Source organism: Nomascus leucogenys, chromosome 11 (genome assembly GCF_006542625.1).
Source record: "Nomascus leucogenys isolate Asia chromosome 11, Asia_NLE_v1, whole genome shotgun sequence".
NCBI classification, from domain to species: Eukaryota; Metazoa; Chordata; class Mammalia; order Primates; family Hylobatidae; genus Nomascus; species Nomascus leucogenys.
This window is the reverse complement of record NC_044391.1, coordinates 104479999-104505136: the sequence shown is the minus strand read 5'-3', so window position 1 is coordinate 104505136 and position 25138 is coordinate 104479999. Positions and strand designations below refer to the sequence as shown.

General features: G+C 42.4%; 1 protein-coding gene and 1 long non-coding RNA gene across 3 annotated transcripts in view; one reads left to right on the top strand and one right to left on the bottom strand.

Annotated features, from left to right (window-relative positions):
* MCF2L2 (MCF.2 cell line derived transforming sequence-like 2) overlaps positions 1-25138 on the top strand; it is a 246979-nt gene that overhangs the window by 127939 nt on the left and 93902 nt on the right. For both annotated transcript variants that reach the window (XM_003256530.4, XM_030822875.1), the window contains 5 exons: positions 798-989; positions 3876-4067; positions 5565-5742; positions 11918-12018; positions 23477-23562. In XM_003256530.4, the coding sequence (XP_003256578.3) occupies positions 798-989; positions 3876-4067; positions 5565-5742; positions 11918-12018; positions 23477-23562 (749 nt within the window). The remainder of the gene's footprint in view (positions 1-797; positions 990-3875; positions 4068-5564; positions 5743-11917; positions 12019-23476; positions 23563-25138) is intronic.
* On the bottom strand, positions 2484-14094 carry LOC105740539. The gene is made up of 2 exons (XR_001116585.2): positions 13260-14094; positions 2484-4901 (listed from the first exon to the last, which is right to left on the bottom strand). It is a non-coding gene; the product is annotated as an uncharacterized LOC105740539 (long non-coding RNA).

The window sequence follows — 25138 nt, the reverse complement described above, 5'->3', positions numbered from 1 at the left end:
TCTGTTACCCAGGCTGGAGTGCAGTGGCGCAATCTCAGTTCACTGCAATCTCCGCCTCCTGGGTTCAAGTGATTCTCCTGCCTCAGCCTCCTGAGTAGTTGGGATTACAGACACCTACCACCACGCCCGTCTAATTTTTGTATTTAGTAGAGACGGGGTTTTTCCATGTTGGTCAGGCTCATCTCGAGCTCCTGACCTCAGGTGATCCGCCCACCTCCCAAAGTGCCGGCATTACAGGTGTGAGCCACCATGCCCAGCCTAGACAAGCATATTTCTTAAGTGTCATGACCACCTTTGAGTTGTCCAAACCCAATTTTCACCAGTGCCTCAACTTCAGCTCACCCCCCACTCTCCTCAAGGACAAGCGTCAGTCCCTCTTCTTGTTCCTTTAGTTAATAGGGGTATTCAAAATCTCTTATTATGTGCACTCCATGCTTTTCTGCCCTAGAGTTTATTGCAATTGTAATAATTTAATGATTTGTGTAATTTAGTTAATATCTGAATTCCCCATTAATCTGAAAATTTTTGGCTTGTTAACACTATATCCTTGATGCATAGCCCAGAACTCAACAGGTATTTGAATGAATGACTGCTGTTGTTCAGCGTGTGGACAACTCTGGGCCACGTTCAACTTCCTGGGCCTGGAACCATTCAGAGCTTTCTCAGGTTCTCCAGCCTTCATCCTGGGTTAGCATCTCCGCAGCCTCCCTCCAGGCTTGGAGCACACAATACCAGGCAGCTGTTGGCCTCACGATGCTCTGACTTCTGATGCCTGGCTGTGGATGTTCACTTTGCAGGAGCCCCTGGAAAAGGCCCAGCTGCTGGCACTGATTGGGGACCAGCTCATCCAAAGCCACCATTATGCAGCAGATGCCATCAGGCCCCGGTGTGTGGACCTCAGGCACCTCTGTGACGATTTCATCAATGGAAACAAGAAAAAATGGGACATTTTAGGAAAGTCCTTAGAGTTTCATAGACAGCTGGACAAGGTGAGCAAAACACAGCCAAGAACATGGTGTCTGCAAGATTTTCTATGAAGAAGCTTCCATCATACTCATCCTCCCTTCTTTGCGTGATTGCTGAGAGGCTCGAGTGCTTTATGTGAAAAGATGTTCGAGAGGCATTAAAAACTGTGCAGATCCTAGGTTGTAGAGGTACTGAAGGTAAAAAGTGCTCTGGCCATCCCACCGCATCCCATTAAAGTTAACTAAAGCCCATTTCTATCTGTGTGGAGCCAGACTTTAAGAGTGTGTTTTGGCCTGGCCCTGTGGGAACACTTCTTGATTCCCTTTCAAGTGTACAGAGAACCAAGCACTATATTTGCAGAGTGCTTCCCTCATATAAAGGCAAAGGGTTTTGACTCTTTTTGGAGAAGCTTAAGTAAAATGACCATTTTATACCCCCTACCATGTATCGAGCACCTACGCTATCCCTACCAGGAACATAATTATGTCATCTATTTATAATCCTCAAGACAACCTCCGAGGAAGGTATTAATGGCCTCATTGTGCAGAGGCAGAAACTGATACTCTGCTGGGTCTCAAAATGTAGCACACAAGAATCACCTAGTGAGCTGTTATATGGCAGATTCCCTTATGCACCGCCCTGGAGACTCAGCGTCAGTAGGTCTGGAATACTGCCCAGGAACTAGTATTTTAGTAAAGTGCCCAAATGATTCTGGTGCAGGTGGTGCAGGGATGACACCAAGAAACCCTGGGGTAACTGACTGCCCAAGACCACACATGGTACACACAGGGGAAGCCAGAATTAAAGTCAGGCCTGCCAGATTCCACACCAAGGCTTCACAGGATAGACAGCAAGGGCGCATGCCAGGGACCCACAGGGATAGGGGTGTGCAGACCCTGGTGCCCTTTGGAGGTGACCTCTAGGGTATGTTTCCAGTCAGCAGGAGCAGTGGTTTCTGGAGTCTTCCCCGTCAGCTGGTCCCAGGCAGCATGTGGCTGATGGCAATGAGTCAGCATGCTCCATCCCCACAGCTGTTCCTCTTGCATGGCAGAGGGCACCCACCCGGGCTGCTTACCTCATCCCATTGCCAAAGGGATTTTAATGTCAATGAGATATAGTTGTTCCAGAAGCAAGTAGCCCCGAAGGGGCTGGTGCGCAGCCTGCTCTGTGTGCTGAGCTCGCTGCGGGATCAGCTGCTGTTTTCCCAACTCCATTTTTGCTCCAGAGATAATAAGCCTGGTGTGTGTGTGCGCGCGCATGTGTGTATGAGAGAGAGAGAGGGAGACAGAGAGAGAGAGAAAGCAAGTAGCCATAGTAACTCTACAGAAAACCCCAGCCTAATGTTTTTTGCAGATCTAGGCATGATGTGTAAAGAGAAAGTTTTCACGGCATATATCAAAGCATGAGTTCATATTATTGTGGAAATCCAAAAATGTAGCAAGAAAAAGGTTACTCATGGGCACGTACATATCCCACTATCCCCCATCCCTACATAATGGTAATTATTAATTCTGAAATATCTTTATGATTTTTTATTATTCTAAATGTGGTACATATTCACTGTAAATAATCTAGGAAAAAAATAAGACAAAAATTTAAGTTGCCTATCATTTGCCCACTTAGAAAGACAGCCACTTTGGAGTGTTCCATTTTGATCTTTTTTCTCTGTATAGTTATTTTATATTGCTTTTCAGGTCACATCGTAAATGGAAATGCAGAGGTATTGGCACTGGAAGCTTCTTTTCATATAACTCTTCAGGTAGCATAAGGGCTCCCTGTCTTTCTGTTCAAGTGTCTCAGTGGAGTTCAAAAGAGCAAAGAAAATGAGTCTTTTTTAAAAATTGAATAATTAGAATTCATCACCTATCTAATGTTCTCCCAGCATCCAGAAACTCTTGAGTATTGCTGTGCTGAGTTACAAAGCTTTGCATTCTTGCTTCCTTAGGAAAGACAAACACCAGTAAATGCAAATAGGGATCACCTGGGAATCCAAAGAGGAAAGTTATGTTTTTGTTAAAAGGGACATGCCCTTCTCCCAGGAAATGTAAGGGCCAGGTCTAATGTCTTATTAATCACCCTGTGTTCTGGTAACCAATTTGGATGCAAGAAGAGCCAACTAGCAGGTAAACCCCAAAAGCCATTGATTACATTTCTCTATGGTTAGACCAGCCTAAGAGATATTTAGCTATAAGGCTGGGTGGGTGCAGTGCTTCACACCTGTAATCCCAGCACTCTGGGAGGCTGAGGTGGGAGGATTGCTTGAGCCCAGGAGTTCGAGAGCAGCCTGGGCAACATGGCCAAAACCTGTCTCAAAAAAAGGAAAGAAAGAAAGAGAGAGAGAGAAAGAAAGAGGAAGGAAGGAAAGGAAGGAAGGAAGGAAGGAAGGAAGGAAGGAAGGAAGGAAGGAAGGAAGGAAGGAAGGAAGGAAGGAAGGAAGGAAAAATTAGCCTGGTGTGCTGGTATGGTGGCACGCATCTGTAGTCCCAGCTACTCAGGAGGCTAAGGTGGAAGAATCACCTGAGCCTGGGGTAGACCTCTCCAGGCTGCATTAAGCCGTAATCGCACTACTGCACTCCATCCTGGGTGACAGAGTGAAACCCTGTCTCAAATTAAATATATATTTAGCTGTCTCCTCCTGGAGATGTAGCAATTACTGTTAGTGGAAGAGACTCATTTTGCTGACCGAGTGACTTCCCTGAGAAGTGGAAAGGTATAAATTGGTTTGGGTTTGTCCACCTCATAGTGTAATTTACAGTGGTTAGACCCCTTAAACTTTATGCCGTCCCATGACAACTTCCCATTGTCTCGGAATCCTTGTAGACACCTTACAAGCTCAGACCTGCTGAGGATTATGATGGCTCTGAGTTGTGGTCGGGCGAAGTTCACAGGGCACTGTTTCTTTCCAAAAGGTCAGCCAATGGTGTGAGGCAGGAATCTACCTCTTGGCTTCCCAAGCTGTAGACAAGTGCCAGTCTCGAGAAGGGGTTGACATCGCCTTGAACGACATTGCGACTTTCCTGGGCACAGTCAAGGAGTACCCGTTGCTCAGCCCCGAGGAGTTTTACAACGAGTTTGAGTTGCTGCTCACCCTCGATGTAAAGGTAATGCTTCCGGGTTATTTTGATCCTGTGGTTGGGAAATGGATAGGGGAGGGAGGGACTGTGCCTTCTTCCTGATAAAGTACCCACAGGGTACTGAGCAGGCTGAATTGAGTGGGCTCACTGGTTCCGAAGCCCTCCGGCGGCCTCTTAGACTCTCGGCCCGTACGTCCTGGCATACTGACCCTTCGTCTAACTCAAATCAGTCATTTCTTTATTAATGCTTATGAGCATTCCTGATGTACCACGTGCTGTGCTGAGTGCTGAGGATACCATGATGATTAGAAATAGGCATGATTCCATCCCTCACCTAGCTTACAGTTTCGTGGGAGAGGCTGTCATTAACAAAATAATCACACAAAAATGTGTTACAAGCTGATATAAGTGCTGTCAAGGAGGGATGCAGGGTCAGGCATGTGACAGAGGAACTTGACCTGGACTGGGGTCAGAGAAGGCTCTCAGGAAGAGTCACTTGAGCTAAAGCCTGAAAAACAAATAGACAAGATGGGAGAGCCTTTCCGGACAGGAGGAACAGCATGTGCAAAGGCTTCAGGGCTGGGGGGAGCCTGGCACAGTGCAGACCAAAAGGTCAGGGTGCTGGAACCTAGAGAGCAATGGAAGTGTGTTTTGGGTGAGGTTAGAGAGAGGCAGGCAAGGTAGGCTTTGCGGGCCACATGAACGAGTTTGGATTTAAGCAGGGGGGTAACTTGATTGGATTTGCATTTGAGAAGCACATTCTTCCATGAAGCCAGCAGGGTTGTAGGTAGCACACCTTCCTCTGAGAGCCACATCACCTTGTCTGCACCTCTGGTTTAGGAGCTTCTTTTAGTCAGCTTCCTGGGCACAAAGCAGGGAAGAGAAGATGCAGTGGAGGAACAAACAGATTGTATCCAGCCTGTCTAACTGTTTGTGTAATTCTGGGGAATGCCCTGAAGTCCCATCCATGGACTCAGGCCAAAAGTCTTTGCTCTAACATGACACAAACCACATTGTATTCTAATTGTTTGTTTGCTTATTTCTGAGACGGAGTCTTGCTCTGTCGCCCAGGCTGGAGTGCTGTGTCATGATCTAGGTTCACTGCAACCTCTGCCTCCTGGGTTCAAGCGATTATCCTGCCTCAGCTTCCCAAGTAGCTGGGATGACAGGCGCCAGCCACCACACCCGGCTAATTTTTGTATTTTTAGTAGAGACGGGATTTCACCATGTTGACCAGACTGGTCTCAAACTCCTGTGTCAGGGTGTTCCAGGCACTGGAGACGCCGTAGTGAAAGGATGTAGTCATTGCCCTCAAGGGTCTCAAGCAGGGGAGGCTAATCCTTAGATGCACAATTCTGGAGCATGGCAGGACCTGCAGCGACTTGCATAGTGATACCCAGAGGGGGTCACCTGAGGGAGGTAGGGATGGGGGGAGTAGGGGAAGGTGGGAGAAAGGGAATGCTTCATGTCCTCAGGCTGTATACAAAGAGACCTGTTCATCATGATTTGCTTTTGTTACTGCAGGCCAAAGCCCAGAAAGTTTTGCAGAGGCTGGATGATGTCCAGGAAATATTTCACAAGAGGCAAGTGAGTCTGATGAAACTGGCAGCCAAACAGACTCGTCCAGTGCAACCTGTGGCCCCACATCCTGAGTCTTCACCAAAATGGGTTTCATCGAAAACCAGCCAGCCCTCCACCTCAGGTAGGTTATTTGAGGAAAAGAAGCTTTGTGGCTTTTGTGTTTCATCAGCACCATGAGGACTGAGACTGGTTGTCTACGATGGATAATGGTCGCTGTTTTAACAGATACTATTTAAAACAGACTACAGATATGGCATAGTGCAGACATGGAAGACATAAACACTTAGATAACACCAAGTGCCTGGATGCAAGGAGAAACACACGATCTACTGAAGGAATAATAAAAATGCATCATAAAGGCCAGGTGCGGTGGCTCACGCCTGTAATCCCAGCACTTTGGGAGGCCGTGGTGGGTGGATTATCTGAGGTCAGGAATTCGAGACCAGCCTGGCCAACATGGTGAAACCCTGTCTCTACTAAAAATATAAAAATTAGGCTAGGCATCGTGGCTCACGCCTGTAATCCCAGCACTTTGGGAGCCTGAGTCGGGCAGATCATGAGGGCAGGAGATCGAGACTATCCTGGCTAACACGGTGAAACCCCATCTATACTAAAAATACAAAAAATTAGCCGGGTGTAGGGGCAGGCACCTGTAGTCCCAGCTACTTGGGAGGCTGAGGCAGGAGAATGGCATGAACCTGGGAGGCAGAGCTTGCAGTAAGCGGAGATGGCGCCACTGCACTCCATCCTGGGTGACAGAGCAAGACTCCGTCTCAAAAAAAAAAAAAAAAAAAAAATATATATATATATATATACATATATATATATGTACATATATACATATATATACATATACACACACATATATACATATACACACACACATATATACACACACACACACACACATATATATACACACATATATATATAAATAAATTAGCTGGGCATAGTGGCAGGCGCCTGTAATCCCAGCTACTCAGGAGGCTGAGGCAGGAGAATTGCTTGAACCCGGGAGGCAGAGGTTGCAGTGAGCAGAGATTGCACCATTGCCCTCCAGCCTGGGCGACAAGAGCAAAACTCTGTCTCAACAACAACAACAACAACAACAACAAATGCATCATAATAATAACAACGTAATAATAACAGCATAAAATAGACCCCATTCAGGACCTTTAAAAGGCCCACTTTTTATTAGCAATGGAGTAGTAAAATTGGTTCTTTGAGCAAAGATTTAAAAAATAGGTAAGTTCTTATGCCAATCCCACATGGTCCTGATTACTATAGCTTATTAGCCTTTAAGATCAAGTCATGCAATGTTCCAACATTGTTCTTTTTCAAGGTTGTTTTGGCTATTTTATTTAGGTCCTTTTCATTGTTCCATAAATTTTAGAATCACCTTTCAATTTCTGCTGGGATTATGATGGGGATTACACTGGATATATGAGCTAATTTGGAGAGAACTATTATCTTACCAATATTGATTTTTCCAATTCCTGAATATAACTTATGTTTTTTAGGTCATCTTTAATTTCTCTCAACAATGCAGTTGTTTTGAGTGTAAAGGCCTTAGGCATCTCACATTTTTTTAACCCTATAATGAATGGAATTTACCATATATAACTAAGAATAGGAATAGATTTCTGTATAGAAATATAATCCTATCATCTGTGAATAGGGATACTTTTACTTTTTTCTGTTTCAATCTTTATACTTTTTTTTCTTGTCATATTATAATGACTGGGACCTCCACTACAATGTCAAATAGAAATGGTGAGAGCAGACATCCCTGTGTTTTCCCAATATTAGGAAAAGTGTTCAAGTTTCACCTTTAAGTATGATGTAAGCTGTAGGTTTTCCACAGATGTCTTTTATCAGATTGACGGAATTCCCTTCTATTTCTATTTTTTGGAGAGTTTTTATCAGGAATGATTATTGAGTTTTTCAAATGCTTCTTTGGTCCATGTATTGAGATAATGATATGGTTTTTCTTCTTTGTTTGTTAATATGGTAAATTACAATGATTTGTTTTCAAATGTTAAAACAACTGTACATTCTTGGAATAAACTTCCCCTGGGCAGGATGTACATGTCATTTGTTTGTGTCGTGTATTGTGGAGCTCTGTCATTAAGCACATACATATTCATGGTTTTTATGTCTTTCAGATATATTAGCCCTTTTATAATTATGAAATGTCTCTCCCTCCCTCCTTACCTCTAGAAATACTCTTAAAGTCTGTCTTGTGTGATATTGTCACAGCCATTCCAGTTTTCTCATGCTTAGTGTTTGCACAACATATTTTTTTTCTGTTTTCTATTCTTCTGTCTTTGTATTTAAAGTATATTTGTTGTAGGCAGCATATAGTTGGGTCTTGCCTTTTTATACACTGTGACCTCTGCCTTGTAATTGGAGTGATTAGATTTTTATGTTTACATCCATCATCATTATTGATATAGTTGGATTTAGAGTTCCTGTTTTGTTATCCTATATGTCTCATGTGCTTTTTATTCCTCTTTTCCTCCTTTCCTGCCTCCTTTTGGGTTAGTAAATATTTTTTAATATTTTGTTTTAATTCCTCTATTGGCTTGTTATCATATCTCTTTGCACTGTTTTTCACCCAGACCAGGGATTACCATATGCATCCTTAACTTGTCATGATCTATTGAGTTAGTTTCATACCATTCTATGCAAAATATAGGAAATCTACAACGTCATACTTCCATATGCTCCCCATCCATCCTCTGTGCTATTCTTATCATAAATATTACATCTATATATGTTAATCCCCCACTATGGTATTATAATTTTTGCTTTAAATAGTCATATATCAAATTAAGAGAAATACATACGTGTGTGTGTGCATGTGTGTGTGTGCGTGTGTGTGTGTGTGTGTGTGTATGTATGTATACATACCCCCTTATTCACCATTTCTGGGGTTCTTCATTCCTTATTATAGATTTGAGTTACTATCTTACGTCATTTCTCTTCGGAATAAAGAGCTTCTGTTAGTATTTATTGTTGGGGAGTCTACTAGCAACAAATTCTTTTCTTGTCTTTGTTTTTTCCCTTTTTGTGGAGAACAGGGTCTCGCTATATTGTCTGGGCAGTTTTCGAACTCCTGGGCTCAAGCTCTCCTCCCGCCTCTGCCTCCCTAAGAGCTGGGATTACAGTTGTGAGCCACCGTGCCTGGCCGGTTAGCAATACATTCTTTCAGTTTTTGTTTATCTGAAAATTGTGGGGTGTTTTGGTAATTCTCCATTTAGTACAATTTACAATCCCTTGTCTTCCACCATGTATCCTACTTTTTAGAAGTAAGCCTTGATAACATTTAGTGTATTTCTTTCCTGAATTTTTATCTGCAAACACACACACACATCCATGTACACACTCTAACACACTTGCATACACATCCCACAGACATACCCAAACATACACAGAGACATCCTTCTTAGATGATTGGAAACAGAACTTGGTTCTCTTGACCTTTCATCTTTCCTCAAGCTAAACTATGTTCACATCTATGACTTGGCCTCATTCATTGTTTCAAGGTACATAGGTTTGTTTCAAGTAAATAAAGCAGGAATTACAGATTTGTTTCTCGGCTTTTCAAATACAAGATTTCATAATAGATAATACTCCTTCCCAGAATAAACAGGTCTTTGTCAAGTCTGAACAGGTTGTCATTGACCTAAGTCAAACAACTAGCTCGTTTTGCAGAACAATCCTGCACTTTTGTTTTTGGCAAGTATCTACTGAGTGTGGACTCTAGCAAGTCACTAAAAGGATTTTCAAACATTTTTGTCTGATTCCTTAGTGACTGGGTCTGTGCCAAGATAAGCAATTGTATTTCACAGTGTAAAGAAGATGGGCGGAGGAGCTTAAGAGCTGGAATTTCAGCTCTGACTCTTGTTAGCTGGATGCCTTGGCTACAACTTTTAACACCTCTGAAGTTCATAAGGAATGTTAAAAAACTTTTTAGTGCCATGTGGCAATAATAGCTAAAATGTGTTATGCATTGTATATGATCTACATTCTTCACAGATGAACTCATTAAAGCCTCATTACAGCCCTTTACTATAGGATTTCTCATTTTTCCCTACCTTACAGATGAAAAATGTAAGGCACAGAGGTGACTGTAATCATGTGTGTCTCATGCATGGAAGAGCAAGGTTTGAACACTGGCAGTGTGGCTTCTGTGGCCCCGCCTTTCACTGCTTCACTCTACTTACAGTGTCAAGGACAGGCACTTCTCAGTCATGGTGTCACCAATTATAGTGCATGCATTTCTAGCATCTAGTTATTGTGCCTGGAATCACTCACTTTATAGAGATCCGACAGAAAGGGAGGAGCCCAAAGGATTGTCTGTTATTACAAAGCAGCATTAATGGTCATATGTATAACCTGGGGTAGCAGTGTACTTTTCTATGATTTTCAACATAACATCTATGAAAAACCCATAGAAAGCCCAAGCTGCTTCCAGTTAGCTCACAGAATGGAAGGGTTGGGAGGGGCCTCTGGAGATCAGATGGTCAACCTCCATCAAGTCTACTGTAGCTAAGAATCAGGGTGATATATTGGTGGTGTTCGATGATGGCATTTTGGTCTTGGGACCTACAAATGCTAAAATTGGCTGGGCGCGGTAGCTCATGCCTGTAATCCCAGCACTTTGGGAGGCCGAGGCAGGCAGATCATGAGGTCAAGAGAGCAAGATGATCCTGGCCAACATGGTAAAACTCCGTCTCTACTAAAAATACAAAAATTAGCTGGGTATGGTGGTGCGTGCCTGTAGTCCCGGCTACTGGGGAGGCTGAGGCAGAAGAATCGCTTGAACCTGGGAGGCGGAGGTTGCAGTGAGCTGAGATCACACCACTGCACTCCAGCCTGGTGACAGAGCGAGACTCCTTCTCAACAGAAAAGAAATGCTCAAATCCTGCCTGGGATTAATCACGTCTCCTGTGAGTTTCCCAAGGGACCAGCATATACAAGGGTGGTGACTGTGACAAATAAGAATTCAAAGTACCTCTTATCTATTAGCCTTGTGGTCATCACCCACAATGCTTGGTAAAGCTGGTAAGGTGGGTTAGGAAGCCTTGAGGCCTAACCAGGGCTTTTCCTCTCCAAGTCCCAATTTTACTACCAAATGGCCATGGAGCTTGAAGAAAGGCTATTTCGCAGGTGTTTAGAGCCTTGTGGAAAAGGGAGAAGGGAGATAGAGTGACCGAGAGAAAAGAGCAAGAGCAGCAGGCATGGCCATCCTCTTACAATACAATCATAGTATGATTGGGTGTGTACATGTATGTGTGTAAAAAGAGGGAGAGCATTTGAAAGAAGACTATAAGGAAATATACTAAGTGATTGTACTTCAATGTTAAGATTTTAGTGTTTTTCAGATTTTCTGTAATAAGCAAAAATTAATTACCTTTATAATAGAAAATATATTCAATACAATACAGCACCTAGAATTTAGTCTTTGAATCCAAGAACAACATCAAGTGCAACATTATGCTGTACACATGATGCATGCCAAAGCAGCAGTGCATAAAAGAATCCACAAAGTTTGTAATATGGAAGACTTCATGAGGAAAGTGGCCTTTTTGTTTGTTTGTTTGTTTGTTTGTTTGTTTGAGATAGAGTCTAGCTCTGTTGCCCAGGCTGGAGTGCAGTGGCGCAATCTCAACTCACCGGAACCTCCGCCTCCCGGGTTCAAGTGATTCTCTTGCCTCAGCCTCCCAAGTAACTAGGATTACAGGCACCTGCCACTGTGCCCAGATAATTTTTGTATTTTTAATAGAGACGGGATTTCACCATGTTGGCCAGGCTGGTCTCAAACTCCTGACCTCAGGTGATCTGCTCGCCTCAGCCTCCCAAAGTGCTGGGATTACAGATGTGAGCCACCAAACCCAGCCGAAAGTGACCTTTTAGCTGGGGCTTAAAAATGGGAATGACAGAAAATCTACTATTCTTTACCACATTACTATATTTACAGATTTGTTGTAGTTTGATGTTTCATATGGTGCTGGCTGTGCACCATATGAAACATATGGTGCTTTTTTCATATGGTGCTTTTTTCTCTTCTGCTGAAATGTCTAGTCCCTGGAGTCAAGGATTCTATTTCTTTTCTGTGTCTCTCCTTCACCTCCAATTTCATCCACCCCCTAGGAAATCAATGCAGCAGCTCAATTGAGCTTTTATAGTTAACCACATTGACATGGTCCAGCTATTTGTCCAAGTCAGACAAAGTGCACTGAGTTATAATTTATAAGTCAAATAACCAAATTAATGGCAGGTTTTCTTAGTCCCTCTAGCTCCTCCTCTGAGACCGTCTGAGGAACATTATACGGAGACAGAGTTGAACTCCCGGGGAAAGGAAGATGATGAGACTAAATTTGAAGTCAAGGTAAAATTACCTTTATTTTACTTATAGAACTTTCTGACAAGAGGGAAGATTGCTGTCATAATTATCAATAAATCAACAAATTGTGCTTCCTTAATCTGTACCTAAGGCACATAGCACAGACTAATGCTTTCAAGAACTGGGGTTTAGAGGATTTTTTTTCTTTTCATCCTTTTCTTTCTTCTTAATGGCAGCTAGAAATGAAAGCTATTTGGTCGTGTATGTAATTATTGGTAGTTACTGTTGTAGTAAAAGAAAAATAATTTTATTTATTTCTGTAATCTGACTTCATATTTAAAATTGGTAGAACAATGTATGGTTCATGTATAAAAAGAACATGACAGGCCGGGCGTGGTGGTTCACGCCTGTAATCCCAGCACTTTGGGAGGCCGAGGTGGGAAGATCACGAGGTCAGGAGTTCGAGACCAGCCTGGCCAACATGGTGAAACCCCATCTCTACTAAAAATACAAAAACTAGACAGGTGTGGTGGCAGATGCCTGTAATCCCAGCTACTGGGGAGGCTGAGGCAGAAAAATTGCTTGAAACTGGAAGGTGGAGGTTACAGCGAGCTGAGATTGTGCCACTGCACTCCAGCCTGAGCAACAGAGTGAAACTACATCTCAAAAAAAAGAGAGCATGACAAAATTGCGTAGAGCTGCACACACACATGCACACACACAAGTGCGTGAATAACTGGTGAACCCTGAATAGGCTCTGTGGATTGTGCCAGTGTCAATTTCTTAGATGTTAACATTGGAGGAGGTTTGGAGAAAGGGGACATGAGACTTTCCATTTCTTTGCAACCTCATGTGACTTAATATAATTATTTCAAAATAGAAGTTTAAAAAAAGCATAAGGTTTGGAATCAGGCAGATCTGGGTTTAAGCAACATAACCTCTTGAAACCTGTTTCTTGCTTGTACAAATGGGTATAACAACAACTACCTCCTGAAAATATTTTGAGCACAAAATGAAAATTCAAAAATTGCTAAGAACTGTATAATTTTAAAGTAGCATATATTTAGAAACTGAAGTATATTTAATTGTGAATTGTGAATATAAGCTGCTGCATAGCAACCCCCGAAGGGGTTCCCTTTCCCCTGCCTCACTGAAAATTAAATATTTGACTGGCTGAATGGTTCTGAAACTAGAGGCCATGGGCTCAAATGAACTTCAGCAACATTTATGATCCATCATCAATCCCCAAAGTATCTGAATATGAACCCCACGGGAACTCCACTGACCTTGAAAGAGTCCGGAAGAAAGTGAGTTTTAGGCTTTTCTTCTTGGAGGCAGAAACAGAGTGGGAACGAGGGTTCTCAGCAGACTTTTCTTAGAGAGAGAGAAAGCTGCGTCCGTCTGCCAATTTGTTTAGTCATCCTGTATTCAGGGCAGATTAGGACGCAGCCACCACTGTCCATAAATCCCTCCTGGTTGGAGGAATTGCATCACCACGTTTTCTCAAGTTAGGAAACTGTATGAAATTTCATACTGTCCTGATCAGCCACCTAAAAAAGTAAATAGCAATTTTTAAAAATAGATTCACCTGATTTAACACCCAGGCGGTCTGTGGAATCATTAAGTAATAGTAAAAGGGTTTCATTGTGGTCCTCTTCAAAAGTGAACATCAGCCTATCCATTTCTGCACCCTGGACTTCTGGGAGAATGTCATCTCTGAAGGTGAGGACTGTGTCACATGATCAGAGCTCAGATTTGGCCCCTGAGCTCATATGCTGTTGCCTTGACTCACACCGTGATGTGAACTCACTTCCTATCTCTATGACCTACTTTGCCCACCTTCAGACAACATATTTATGATCTGCACACTATAAAGATGCTACGGGAGTTTTAAGCATATGGAAGTTCTCATATAAAGGAATCCAAATTAGAGTGATTTATTTCAATAATTGTGAACAGTAAACAAGTGCTATTGTTTTTTGTTGTTGTAAAAGAAAAACAGACAGTGTAGGAGCAGCGGTGGGGATAGAATCAGAGGCCTGTAGGTGTGGAAAGTGTTGAGTAGAATTCAAGAAGCCCTGGTCACCCAACTTTTGGTTTCTTCCTTCTTTTGCCATGTTGTTTATTTAATTCGGACTCCAAACCCATCCTGTTAAGTTGCCATCTCCCTCTGTATTTAGGCAACTCACCAAACAGTATGGGTACTGTTAAACAAGCACAAGTCCGTGTTAAAATCATCCTTCTGTGCTTCAGTTGTTTTCTTCCTTATTGCTGATTTGTTTGCATATTTAATGAAAAGCTTGTCCCCCAGCAGCATATGTTAACAGTCAAGGTGGTGGAGGAAGCAGAGTAGGAACAGAGGCTGGTCAGATTTCTGCTTCGAAAGACCAAGGCCATGGGAGGAAATGGAAGCAGAATCCATAAAGTCATGAACAACATGAGCAGGAAGAAAGTGGATTTGTGCACTAAATCCCCAAATCCTAGACTTAGGAATGAACTTAGGACCAATAAAAGCAATTAATGTTTCACACATTGTGTATTATAACCAGGGAAATTGTTATTCCAAAATATGTAAGAAAACTAGTAAGAAAAAGATAGGTTCAAAAAAAAGGTTTAGATTCATGTCTGTGTGGATCATGGATTATTAAAAGGGGGACAAATCAATTCACTAACATCAACAATAATCATTGCAGCTTGTGTTTAGTGGCCACTGTCCAAGAGAGATGACCAGGATGCACAGAGCATGCATCTAACTCTGGGTGGCAATTCTGACATCTTTTTGGCCTTAGGTCTAGAACTCAAAGATGAAATGAAACACAGCCAGTCTAGTAGAGTGAATCATAATGTTGTGATAAATGCCAGCCCTTTGCCCTTGAGAGTAAATACACAGAGAAAAAAAAAATAGCTGTGAACCAAAACCGTCTATAATACAGTCACTGATACTCACTACCTACAACTAAAATTATGACATGGTTTGATCATGATCAGAGAAATCATTTCCTTTTCTGGCAGGGTGATCCTTGCCATGCTGGTTCTGGGGAACTTGAGAAGCTAAACTTGACAGGGCAGCTGAGACTCTTCCGGGGCCATCTGGCAAGGGTGATGCCCTGTGCTTGGCTCACTGACGTCATCTGGGAAAGCCCTGTGGTGGAAGCGATTCGCTGTGCTTGTTGGCAATAGTGATGTGACTATTTCCTGTTCTTCACTGGCTGAAAGCTGAAAGCACGACTCACGGGAACTGCTTTCCCCGGGCTGCCAGTATCACAGCCTTTTTGTAAGCTGGAAATAAGTCAGAGGCTGACAATTTCTTTTTCCTAAATGTGGACCTACAGAATTAAGAAAGAGCTAACAGTGCTCCTTTGGTGCCTGTTAAAGTTATTTAAAGGAGCAGAAGCCTATTCTGTGCTCCCAGAAGATGAAATAAATAAATAAGTAAACAGAAGCCTTTTCAGGATTCTGAGCAAAGAGCCTCCTAAATTAAAAAAATAAATAAATGAAAGTTTTTGAATGCAGGGGCTGGAAGGGAATGGATAGGTGAGTGAAGGGTTGCTATCATTGGCTGAAGGCCAGACATTGTACTGGGTGCTGTGTGTAGCTGAGTCCATCTCTAGTCCTCAGAACCTTGTGAGGACGATATTTTCCATTTTATCAGCAGTGCCATGAGACTCAGAGGTTGAGTTTCCCCAAGGGTCATACAACTAGTAAATGTTGGAGCTGGGATTTGAAACTAGCTGTTTACTAATCTGGCAGCTTACTTAACTCCCTAACTTATCTATCTGATTATTTATTAATACTTAATGTACCCAACCAGCAGCTTATTTAATCTCTTGTGCCCTAAATGTCCTTTTCTGCCAAATGGTGATAAATCATAGCAATTTCACAGATGGCTGATTAAATGAGAAATGTGTGGAAGCAGCTAGCACTGTACCTGACACCTAGCAGGATCTTGGTGAATTTTAGTTCCTCATTTAATCCTGTGTTTAGAGACAGAATGGTCAGTGTGAAAGATGGAAAAGAAGATGAAAGCAGGTCAGATTCAGGGCTTATACAGAATTATACTGTTGTTGAATATGTGCCTTACTGCCAAATGATAACAGATCAGGGGCCAAATTCGGTTCCTTGTCTTCTCATTACTTTGACTCCCAAAAGTTTTATTAATATTTCTGATTCTCAACAAAAAAACTGTATGAACTATAAACACATTTCAATGCTTGCCTTCTGTGATATTTGAAGTCTAGTCAGTGTCAGAGCTAATGGGAGATTCAGGGACTCCACCAAATCCTGGGGTAGCCCTCAGCCAAGTTCTCTGAAGTTTCCAGAACAAAGATTCTCATGGTTTCTTGTGTACCACAGCTCTGAGAAGCTTATGAATTATGCAGATTCCCAGGGCCCCACTCTCTGAGATTCTAATTAGGGAGGTGTAGGGTCGGGTCCCGGAATCTAAATTTTTTTTTTTTGGAGACAGTCTCACTTTGTCGCCCAGGCTGGAGTGCCATGGAGTGATCTCAGCTCATTGCAACTTCCGCCTCCCAGGTTCAAGTGATTCTCCTGCCTTAGCCTCTAGAGTAGCTGGGATTACAGGTGCCCGTCACCATGCCTGGCTAATTTTTGTATTTTTAGTAGAGACAGGGTTTCACCATGTTGCCCAGGCTGGTCTTGAACTCCTGACCTCAGGTGATCCACCTGGCTCAGCCTCCCAAAGTGCTGGGATTACAGGCGTGAGTCACCACACTTGGAATCTGAATTTTTAACTTACGTGTTTGGTGACAAGAATGCAGGTGGTATAAAGATCTCACTCTTTGTAACATTGTCCTAGAGGTTACATTTATAGGCCATGAGGACTTGGGATAAAGGAGAACTCATTAAGTTGGATCTGGATTTCTCAGGCTAGTATAGGGTCTAAAGTTTAGAGGAATGAGGTGGTGATTACATTAAGCTATGAGAATGTATTTTTGTTGAGGGAGCTGAATAAGATAAAAGAGAGAATAACATTAAGATTACCATTGGCCTTGCTCTTTCACCAATAAAGAAATGACATCACTAAAATATTTGGTGGGTTCAACTGGGTACATGGCTTATTCAGCTCAATTTAATATATGTTAAGGCAATTGCTGTGGGTCATATGAAAATGATTGTATCATCAGGCCTAAACTCAGGAAACTTGAAACTTTCATGGGGGAAACAACATATTTCTAATAATTTATAATATAAAGCAGAATGACGTTTCTACAGTAAAAAGGAATATATAATGTGGTAGAGAAAGCAATTCCTCACAAAGACATCAAGGATGGCTTTCAAATGAGGTGGCATTTGAATTCAACTCTAAAGAATAAATAAGGCTGGGCACGGTGGTGGCTCACGCCTGTAATCCCAGCACTTTGGGAGACTGAGGTGGGTGGATCACCTGAGGTCAGGAGTTCGAGACCAGCCTGACCAACATGGTGAAACCCCATCTCTACTAAAAATATAAAAATTAGCTGGGCATGATGGTGGGCACCTGTAATCCCAGCTACTCAGGAGGCTGAGGCAGGAGAATCGCTTGAACCTGGGAGACAGAGGTTGCAGTGAGCCAAGATGGCGCCACTGCTCTCCAGCCTGGGTGACAGAGCAAGACTCCGTCTCAAAAAAATAAATAAATAAATAGAACTCTGAAAGGTGGGTAAGATAGAAAAGGGCATTCCAGAATGAGGAAGGGTATAACATCTCAGAGGTCTAAAGGGCCTAGGCTCTCCTGGGAATGGCTCAAGAATGCTGGGAAGGTAGATGAGAGACAGTTTACTGAGGCTTTGGTTGAGGAATGTTGACAGGAGGAGGAGGGCACCTGTGTATTAGGAAGCTGACTCTGGTAGACAGTAAAGAGCAGGTTAGATGAAGGCAGGCAGGCTGACCAGCCGCTGGCCGTTGTCACGGTCAGCTGAGACGTCAGTGGTGAGAGCTTACTAGTAGCTATGGCAAAAAGAGATGAGCAGAAATCATACCCATTGACTGAAACGTTCTCCCTAGTGGCTAGAACACGACTATCAGAGAAAATGCGTAGAATGAAGAAGGGGATCAAGGCAGAGAAGGTAGGGGGAGGAAGCATGATACCAAAGACAGCTTTGATGTTTCCATCTTGGATTCCTCATGGGATGAATTTGTTGGCCCGACAAAGTACTTAGGAGGAACAGTAAGAAGTAAAGGCTTATGACAGCTGAGTCCAGGTTGTGGGGGGTCTCATAGATTGATAAGAGCACCTATACCCTCTGTCAGTGGGGCTATTGCTGCCCCAGAGGCTGCAGCCCTGTCCACACCATTGATGCTAGGATAGTCAACCCACTGGCCTTGTAGCTGTGTGGCAATTATTTGTAAACTAGCTTTGGGACCAAATTTGCTGGGACAACGACTGGCCTAATAAAGTACTTTTCTGATTTTTTATTTTATTTATGGGTTAAGATTTACAGACATAAAAATTGTTACAATGAAATTTATCCATGGAGCTTAAAATCAGATGAAACCAAACAGCCTGAGAAGATTCAAGATGTACGGGCAGCTTCCTTTCAGTGTCCTTGGCACACTTACTTCCTTTACATTTTCTTGGTTTGGGAATGGGAAAGAGTTATCACATAACATGTTTCTCACTTCCTGATATTTTAAACAGAATTACGTATTTGCAAATTTGTTAAAACATTTGCAGTCAGCTTTATAAGAAGATGTTTTTCCTGTAAACAACTATTGCCAATAGCGTTTAGAGTATTAGTCCAGACTATGAGGTCAGGAGATCGAGACCATCCTGGTTAACATGGTGAAACCCTGTTTCTGCTAAAAATACAAAAAATTAGCCGGGCGTGGTGGTGGGTGCCTGTAGTCCCAGCTACTCGGGAGGCTGAGGCAGGAGAATGGCGTTAGCCCGGGAGGTGGAGCTTGCAGCGAGCCGAGATTGCGCCACTGCACCGCAGCCTGGGCGACAGCACAAGACTCTGTCTCAATAATAATATAATAATAAATAATAATAATAATAATAAAAGCCAATTTAACCAGTAAGTAAATTGAACTCATTACTAACAATAGTAGCTGGGAAATTTAATATCTTAGATTAAAAAGACCCTGAGGCTGGGGGTGGTGGCTCATGCCTGTAATCCCAGCGCTTTGGGAGGCTGAAGCAGGATGATTGCTTGAGCTCAGGAGTTCGAGGCTGCAAGCTTCAGGAAGCTATGATCACACCACTGCCCTTCAGCCTGGGTGACAGAGCAAGACCTTGTCTCAAAAAAAAAAAAAAGACCCTGTGAAAATTTTGAAATAGGCAAAATTGCATTTAGGATCCAGTCTCTTATCTTTCTCTATTCATTTCTCATTTCCACAAAGCCTCAGGAACACTGAGGCTTGTTCCTCAAGCCTGCCCTTCCCCTTCAAAGGGGCTTCAGTCTATACAGTGTCCTAAAACCTTCCTCTCCTTGTCCTTTCCTCCAGGAAGCCCCCTCCCAAGGCAGCTGATCTGGACTAAAGGGAGAGGCAATCTGAGCTAGTTCACCACAATGCATGAATGATGGGCAGTCTGAAAGCCCTTTAACTCTCCTGGAAATAGTTGCAGTTTTAAAAAGGGAACAGACTGCCCAGTTTTCCAAAGGAATATTTAAGTGGCTTTTGCAGGCAATGAAAATGGAAAGTAGGAAAAGAAGTGCTAGGAACAGCCAGGGAGATGGAGCAAATAGGGCAGACAAACCAGCTGTGAATGCACTGCTAGGGTAGATTCTCTTCCTGTTCTCCATGTCAAAACCCAGTGAGTTTCTAAAAAAAAAAAAAAAAAAAAAAGGTGAGATTTCCCTCTTTTTCCCATCAGTTCTGGAGAGGAAGACAGAGCCACTCATTCCTGTGGCTAGTATTTTTTTACTCTGGGGCTGCGTCATGTAGAACACCCTGGACTGAGGCTGTGGGTAAATGCCTTTGCCTTTATTTCCTTCCCTTCCTTTTCCTTTCCTTTTTCTTACTCTTCTCCCCTGCATCCCATTTGGTAGAGAACATTTTGATAATTATTGATTCCTACTTGACATACCTTTTCATTTTATTTCTCATTTCCATAATTAATTTACATAATTAATTAAATTTACAATGCCAGAAAATGCTGAACCTTTAACACTTTATTATCATTCTTTATACTTTAAATAAAGAAGGTGGCACGGGCCCTTGAAATCTGCTTTTTTTTCTCTCCTCAGAATTGGGCCTAATAGCTCCTGCTTTTAAGAAAATTGATCATAATAGTGAATAATACTTTCACTTAAATTACCAGATACCCTTGTTTTTGCTTGTTTGTTTTTTTTACAGAGTCTCACTCTGTTGCCCAGGCTGGGGTGCAGTGGCGCCATCTCAGCTCACTGCAACCTCCGCCTCCCGGGTTCAAGCGATTCTCCTGCCTCAGCCTCCCGAGTAGCTGGGAGTACAGGCACGCACCACTGTACCCAGCTAATTTTGTGTTTTTAGTAGAGACAGGGTTTTTCCATGTTGGCCACCAAGGCTGATCTCAAACTCCTGACGTCAGGTGATCTGCCCCACCTTGGCCTCCCAAAGCACTGGGATTACAGGAGTGAGCCACTGCACCCAGCCCAGATACGCTTGCTTTAAAAGAGTTGGAACTGAAATCGCTTTCTACACATTCCTAAAATCACAAAGTAAAATCATTTAACTTTGGGGAAAAGTTAATTTAATTTTGTTCAAAGGTTGGTATCTCCCCTTTAGGGAAGAAAAAAAACAATTTCAATAATCGATTGAAAATTAGCTATTGGGACTTTTCAAAATATAAGTTTAAAAAGGGTTTATATGTCCTTTGGAGAAACTGAAAAAAAAAAAGATTTTTTTTACAAAATTCCTCTAGGTGTTTTTTTCAATTTTGAGAACATGCATTTCTTCAAAATATAGGGGAGAAAGAACAGTTAGATTATAAGTGTTTTGGGAAAATGTAAGAAGTTACCTTTCAAGGTGTTCCTGAAGAGGCTGTGTGTTGGTTGGTGTCACTTTGAAACTGGAGGGAGGCTGGAAGTGGGGAGGTGGAGGTTTGTGGATATGGGGGTTGGGGTATGTGAGGGTAGTTGGACCCAGAGCAGTTCCCTGCCTCATTACCACCCCCTCCTTTTTTTTTTGGAGACGGAATCTTGCTCTGTCGCCCGGGCTGGAGTGCAGTGGCGCAATCTCGGTTCACTCAACCTCCACCTCTGGGTTCAAGTGACTCTCCTGCCTCAGCCTCCTGAGTAGCTGGGACTACAGGCATGTGCCACCATGCCCAGCTAATTTTTGTATTTTTAGTAGAGACGGGTTTTCACCATGTTGGTCAGGCTGGTCTTGAACTCCTGACCTCATGATCTGCTCGCCTCGGCCTCCCAAAGTGCTGGGATTACAGGCGTGAGCCACCATGCCCAGCCAATTGTTGTATTTGTAACAGTGATCTGTGATCAGCAATCTTTTTTGCCATCTTTTTGTCACCCTTTTTCTTCAGGATAAAATGACCGTAAGGGGAGAGGGGCTGTTCCGCCTGATTGGCCTCCCGATAGGGCAGGCCATGAGTGACTTCCCTGTCACAGCACCAGCTGGCTGCCAGCCCTCCCTCTCCTAGGTATACCCTAGGGGCAATTCAGGGTGAAGGAAGGGAAAAAGGATGCAGTGTCACAAGAAACGATTGTTGCTCTGGTTTAGAAGAGTATCCTTTTATCATTCAATGGAGCTCATAAGGAATCCCTCACTAAGAAATATGGCAGCAATTGTGGAGTTAGTCTGTGGTCAATTTTTTGTTTACTATTGGAATAAAAGAAAGCTTTTACTTGAATATGCTCTCTTCCTCCTAGAGCTTTCAAAATGTGTAATTTAAAAATTTCCTAAAAGTACTTTGGCTACAATTCACCTTTCATCTAAAAAAAAAAATGAAATAAAAAATTAAACAAATAAAAATAAAAGATCTTATCAGTTATGATGTAAATGAAAAAATGTGTGTGTGTGTGTGTGTGTGTGTGCGCGCGTGTGTTATGATGTACTTCTTATGAGTTGTGGTCAGGCCTTGAAAGCCACTATGCTAGAACATAACAAATCTGTCTATACCTTAATAAAACATTGGTATACTGTGCAGCTTTTATGGATGCAGTCTCTGCTGTGAGTCCTTCCCATTGCATCCTCAATGGCATCGGTGTTATAGTCCATTAGACTTGCTTGGCAGAGGAGACTCCTTCTACCCCCACACCAACCGTCTGACACATGTCAGCAAGAGCAAAGTGCCAAGGCATTTCTGCAAGCTCCTGAGGGCATCTCATGCATGACAAAATCTATAAATTAGGGAGATGTCATCATTCAATGTAAAAGATGACAAGGTCCTTTACCTACTCCTGAGTCATTGTTATTTTTCCATCACTAGGTTATTATGAAATAAGACTCTACGATCCACCCCGCATACAATAGATCAACAGAGTTCGAAAGAGCACAATTCATTTTATAACTGGGAGCAGGTTTCACAGTGAGAGGAAATTTTGTTGGTAATAATGGTCATTCTTTATGAAGGGCCTGTATTACAGGCTGGGGATCCAAAGATGAGTAAGACTGAGTTCAAAGTCCAGTGAGGAATTCGGGCATAGTAATATCATAGATGAGAAACTGCAAAAGAATACAATGTAACATTCACTGCTGTATTAATTAGTTCAACTTTATATAGAAAATGTGAAGAAAGACAAAAGTCTTTTCTTAAAAAGTCTTTAAAAGCCGAGGTCAGTGGATCATTTGAGGTCAGGAGTTCAAGACCAGCCTAGCCAACATGGTGAAACCCCATCTCTACTATAAATACAAATATATATATATACTTGGAATATAAGATTGCCATATTGTTTTAGAGCTGAATTGGCAAAACTAGTATCCCAGGTACTTCTTTAGTTAGACTTGTTATCACGCATCTGTGAAAGCCTACACTGGGCTTCCTTCAACTCTGCCTCCAGCACTTTCTGGTCTTAGGGCGAGTGCAACTTTTCCAGACCTTGATTTCTTGCAAGAAATAAAAAAAGGAGATGTTGAATGCAGTGATCACTTTACTGTCCTCTTATGAATCAATAGGGGTGGGGGAGTACAGTGTGAATGTACTTCCCCTTCATGATTAAGGGGAAAGGACACCTGCTTTTTTTTTTTTTTTTTTTTTGGATATGTTGCTGAGGCTGGAGTGCAATGGTGTGATCTCGGTTCACTGCAACCTCCGCCTCCCAGGTTCAAGCAATTCTCCTGCCTCAGCCTCCCGAGTAGCTGGGATTACAGGCGCCCACCACCACACCCGGCCGATACCTGCTTTTGGGAATGAGTTTTTAGTGCGCCTAAAAGAAGCCAAAAAGGGAAACCATAATGGATCCAGAGTGGCTGGGGGAAACCCGAGAAAGAGCGGCATGAGAAACTGGATATTTTGCTTATCGAGAGAATCAAAACCAAAATCAAACACAGAAATTGGGAAAGAAAAATATAGGTAAGGAGGTCCCTACAATATCAAATCTTACCAAAACTTCTTTCACTTCAGAATGAAGAAATCTTTGAAAGCTGTCATGAAAGGGGGAACCCTGAGCTGGAGCAGCAGGCCAGGCTCGGAGACCTTTCCCCCCGCAGGTAAGACTGCAGATGCGTGGGCGTGCGGGGTGGGGGGCACGGGTGGTGAGGATCCTCTCTTTTACACCTCAGCCCCTGTCTTTCCCAGATAAGAATCATAATATTTATCCTCTATACTAACCTTCATTTATGTACCTGAGAACAAAACTTGTGGATCCCACAAAAGCAACAAGCAAAAGAGCTTAAAGTGACATCTTAAAAACCAAACTTCTAAGAATACAGTGTTTTAAAAATTGGGCTTTCAAGAGAATATTACATGTAAGCTAATGTTAATATTGACTGAATTATTGGTTTAAACACATTTAAAGTCTCTTGGTTCCCCAAAGACACAATTTATACAAATGCTGTTTGTGCTGTGTAGAAAGGTGTTTGCATCCTCAGAAATGCTGCATTGTTCAGAAAGCCTAAATTAGGGAGGTAAAAGCCAAAAATACACAGGGAAATTTATTTAAAAAAATATTTATACTCAGAATCCCCATCATGACACCTGTTCTAGTGCTAGTCACATTATTTATACCCATACTGTTTGACTTGCAAGCTTTTATCCATGGCATCTATCATAATGCTTGACTCTTAGCAGGCCTCTGAAAAATGTCTGTAGAATGAATGAACAAACATCTTTAGGAACGTGCTCCTTGAGTAAACATAATATGAACTAGACTACTTTATATTCTTTCACTTACGGTGTATTCAAAGAAACATGTGGGCTCTTACTGATTGCCATGTTCCTGGAGTTATAATGAATGGCCCAATTCAGCATGTGAGTGTTGAATGGTATAATCTCTGAAAAACACCATTTGGCAATGATATGTTCTCTAGTCTTCCTTAAGTGACAGTTTATCTTTTGACACTTTTACTAAAACTCGTACCTACTTTTATAAGAGTCTTAGTGTTCTTTAAGTTAGTTGATGAATTATTGTATTAACCTATAACAGGCCAGGTGCGGTGGCTCAGGTCTGTAATCCCAACACTTTCCAACACTTTGGGAGGCTGAGGTAGGAGGATTGCTCGAGCCCAGGAGTTCAAGACCAGCCTGAGCAATATAGTAAGACACCATCTCCACAAAAAATTAAAACATTTAGTGGGGTGTGGTGGGGTGCACCTGTAGTCTCAGCTACTCAGGAGACTGAGGTGAGAAGATTGCTTGAGCCCAGGAGGCTAAGTCTGCAGTAAGCTAAGCTGTGATCACACAGCTGTGCTGCAGCCTGGGTGACAGAGCAAGACCCTGTCTCAAAGAGGAAGAAAAAAAACAAAAAACGTATGGCAGACTGCCAAATCATACTTCTTATGAGAAACACAAAGGAATAAAGTTACAACACCTAACTAAAGAAACAAAAATATCTTTATGTTCTTGCAAAAGAACTTTGAGAAAAGGCAAAATTAGCCACTGAGTTAATCAAGAGGTAGCATCTGTAAGACTACTGTTTTGGTTCTACCACCAGCTTTGAATAAATACCTTAAGATCACCAGTCTTTGCTGCAACTGTTTAATCTATATTTCCTTATTCCTTTTTGATTTTATAGATTTGAGTTTTGCTGCATAACTATACAAATTTGCTTGGTATATAGAAAGCTTT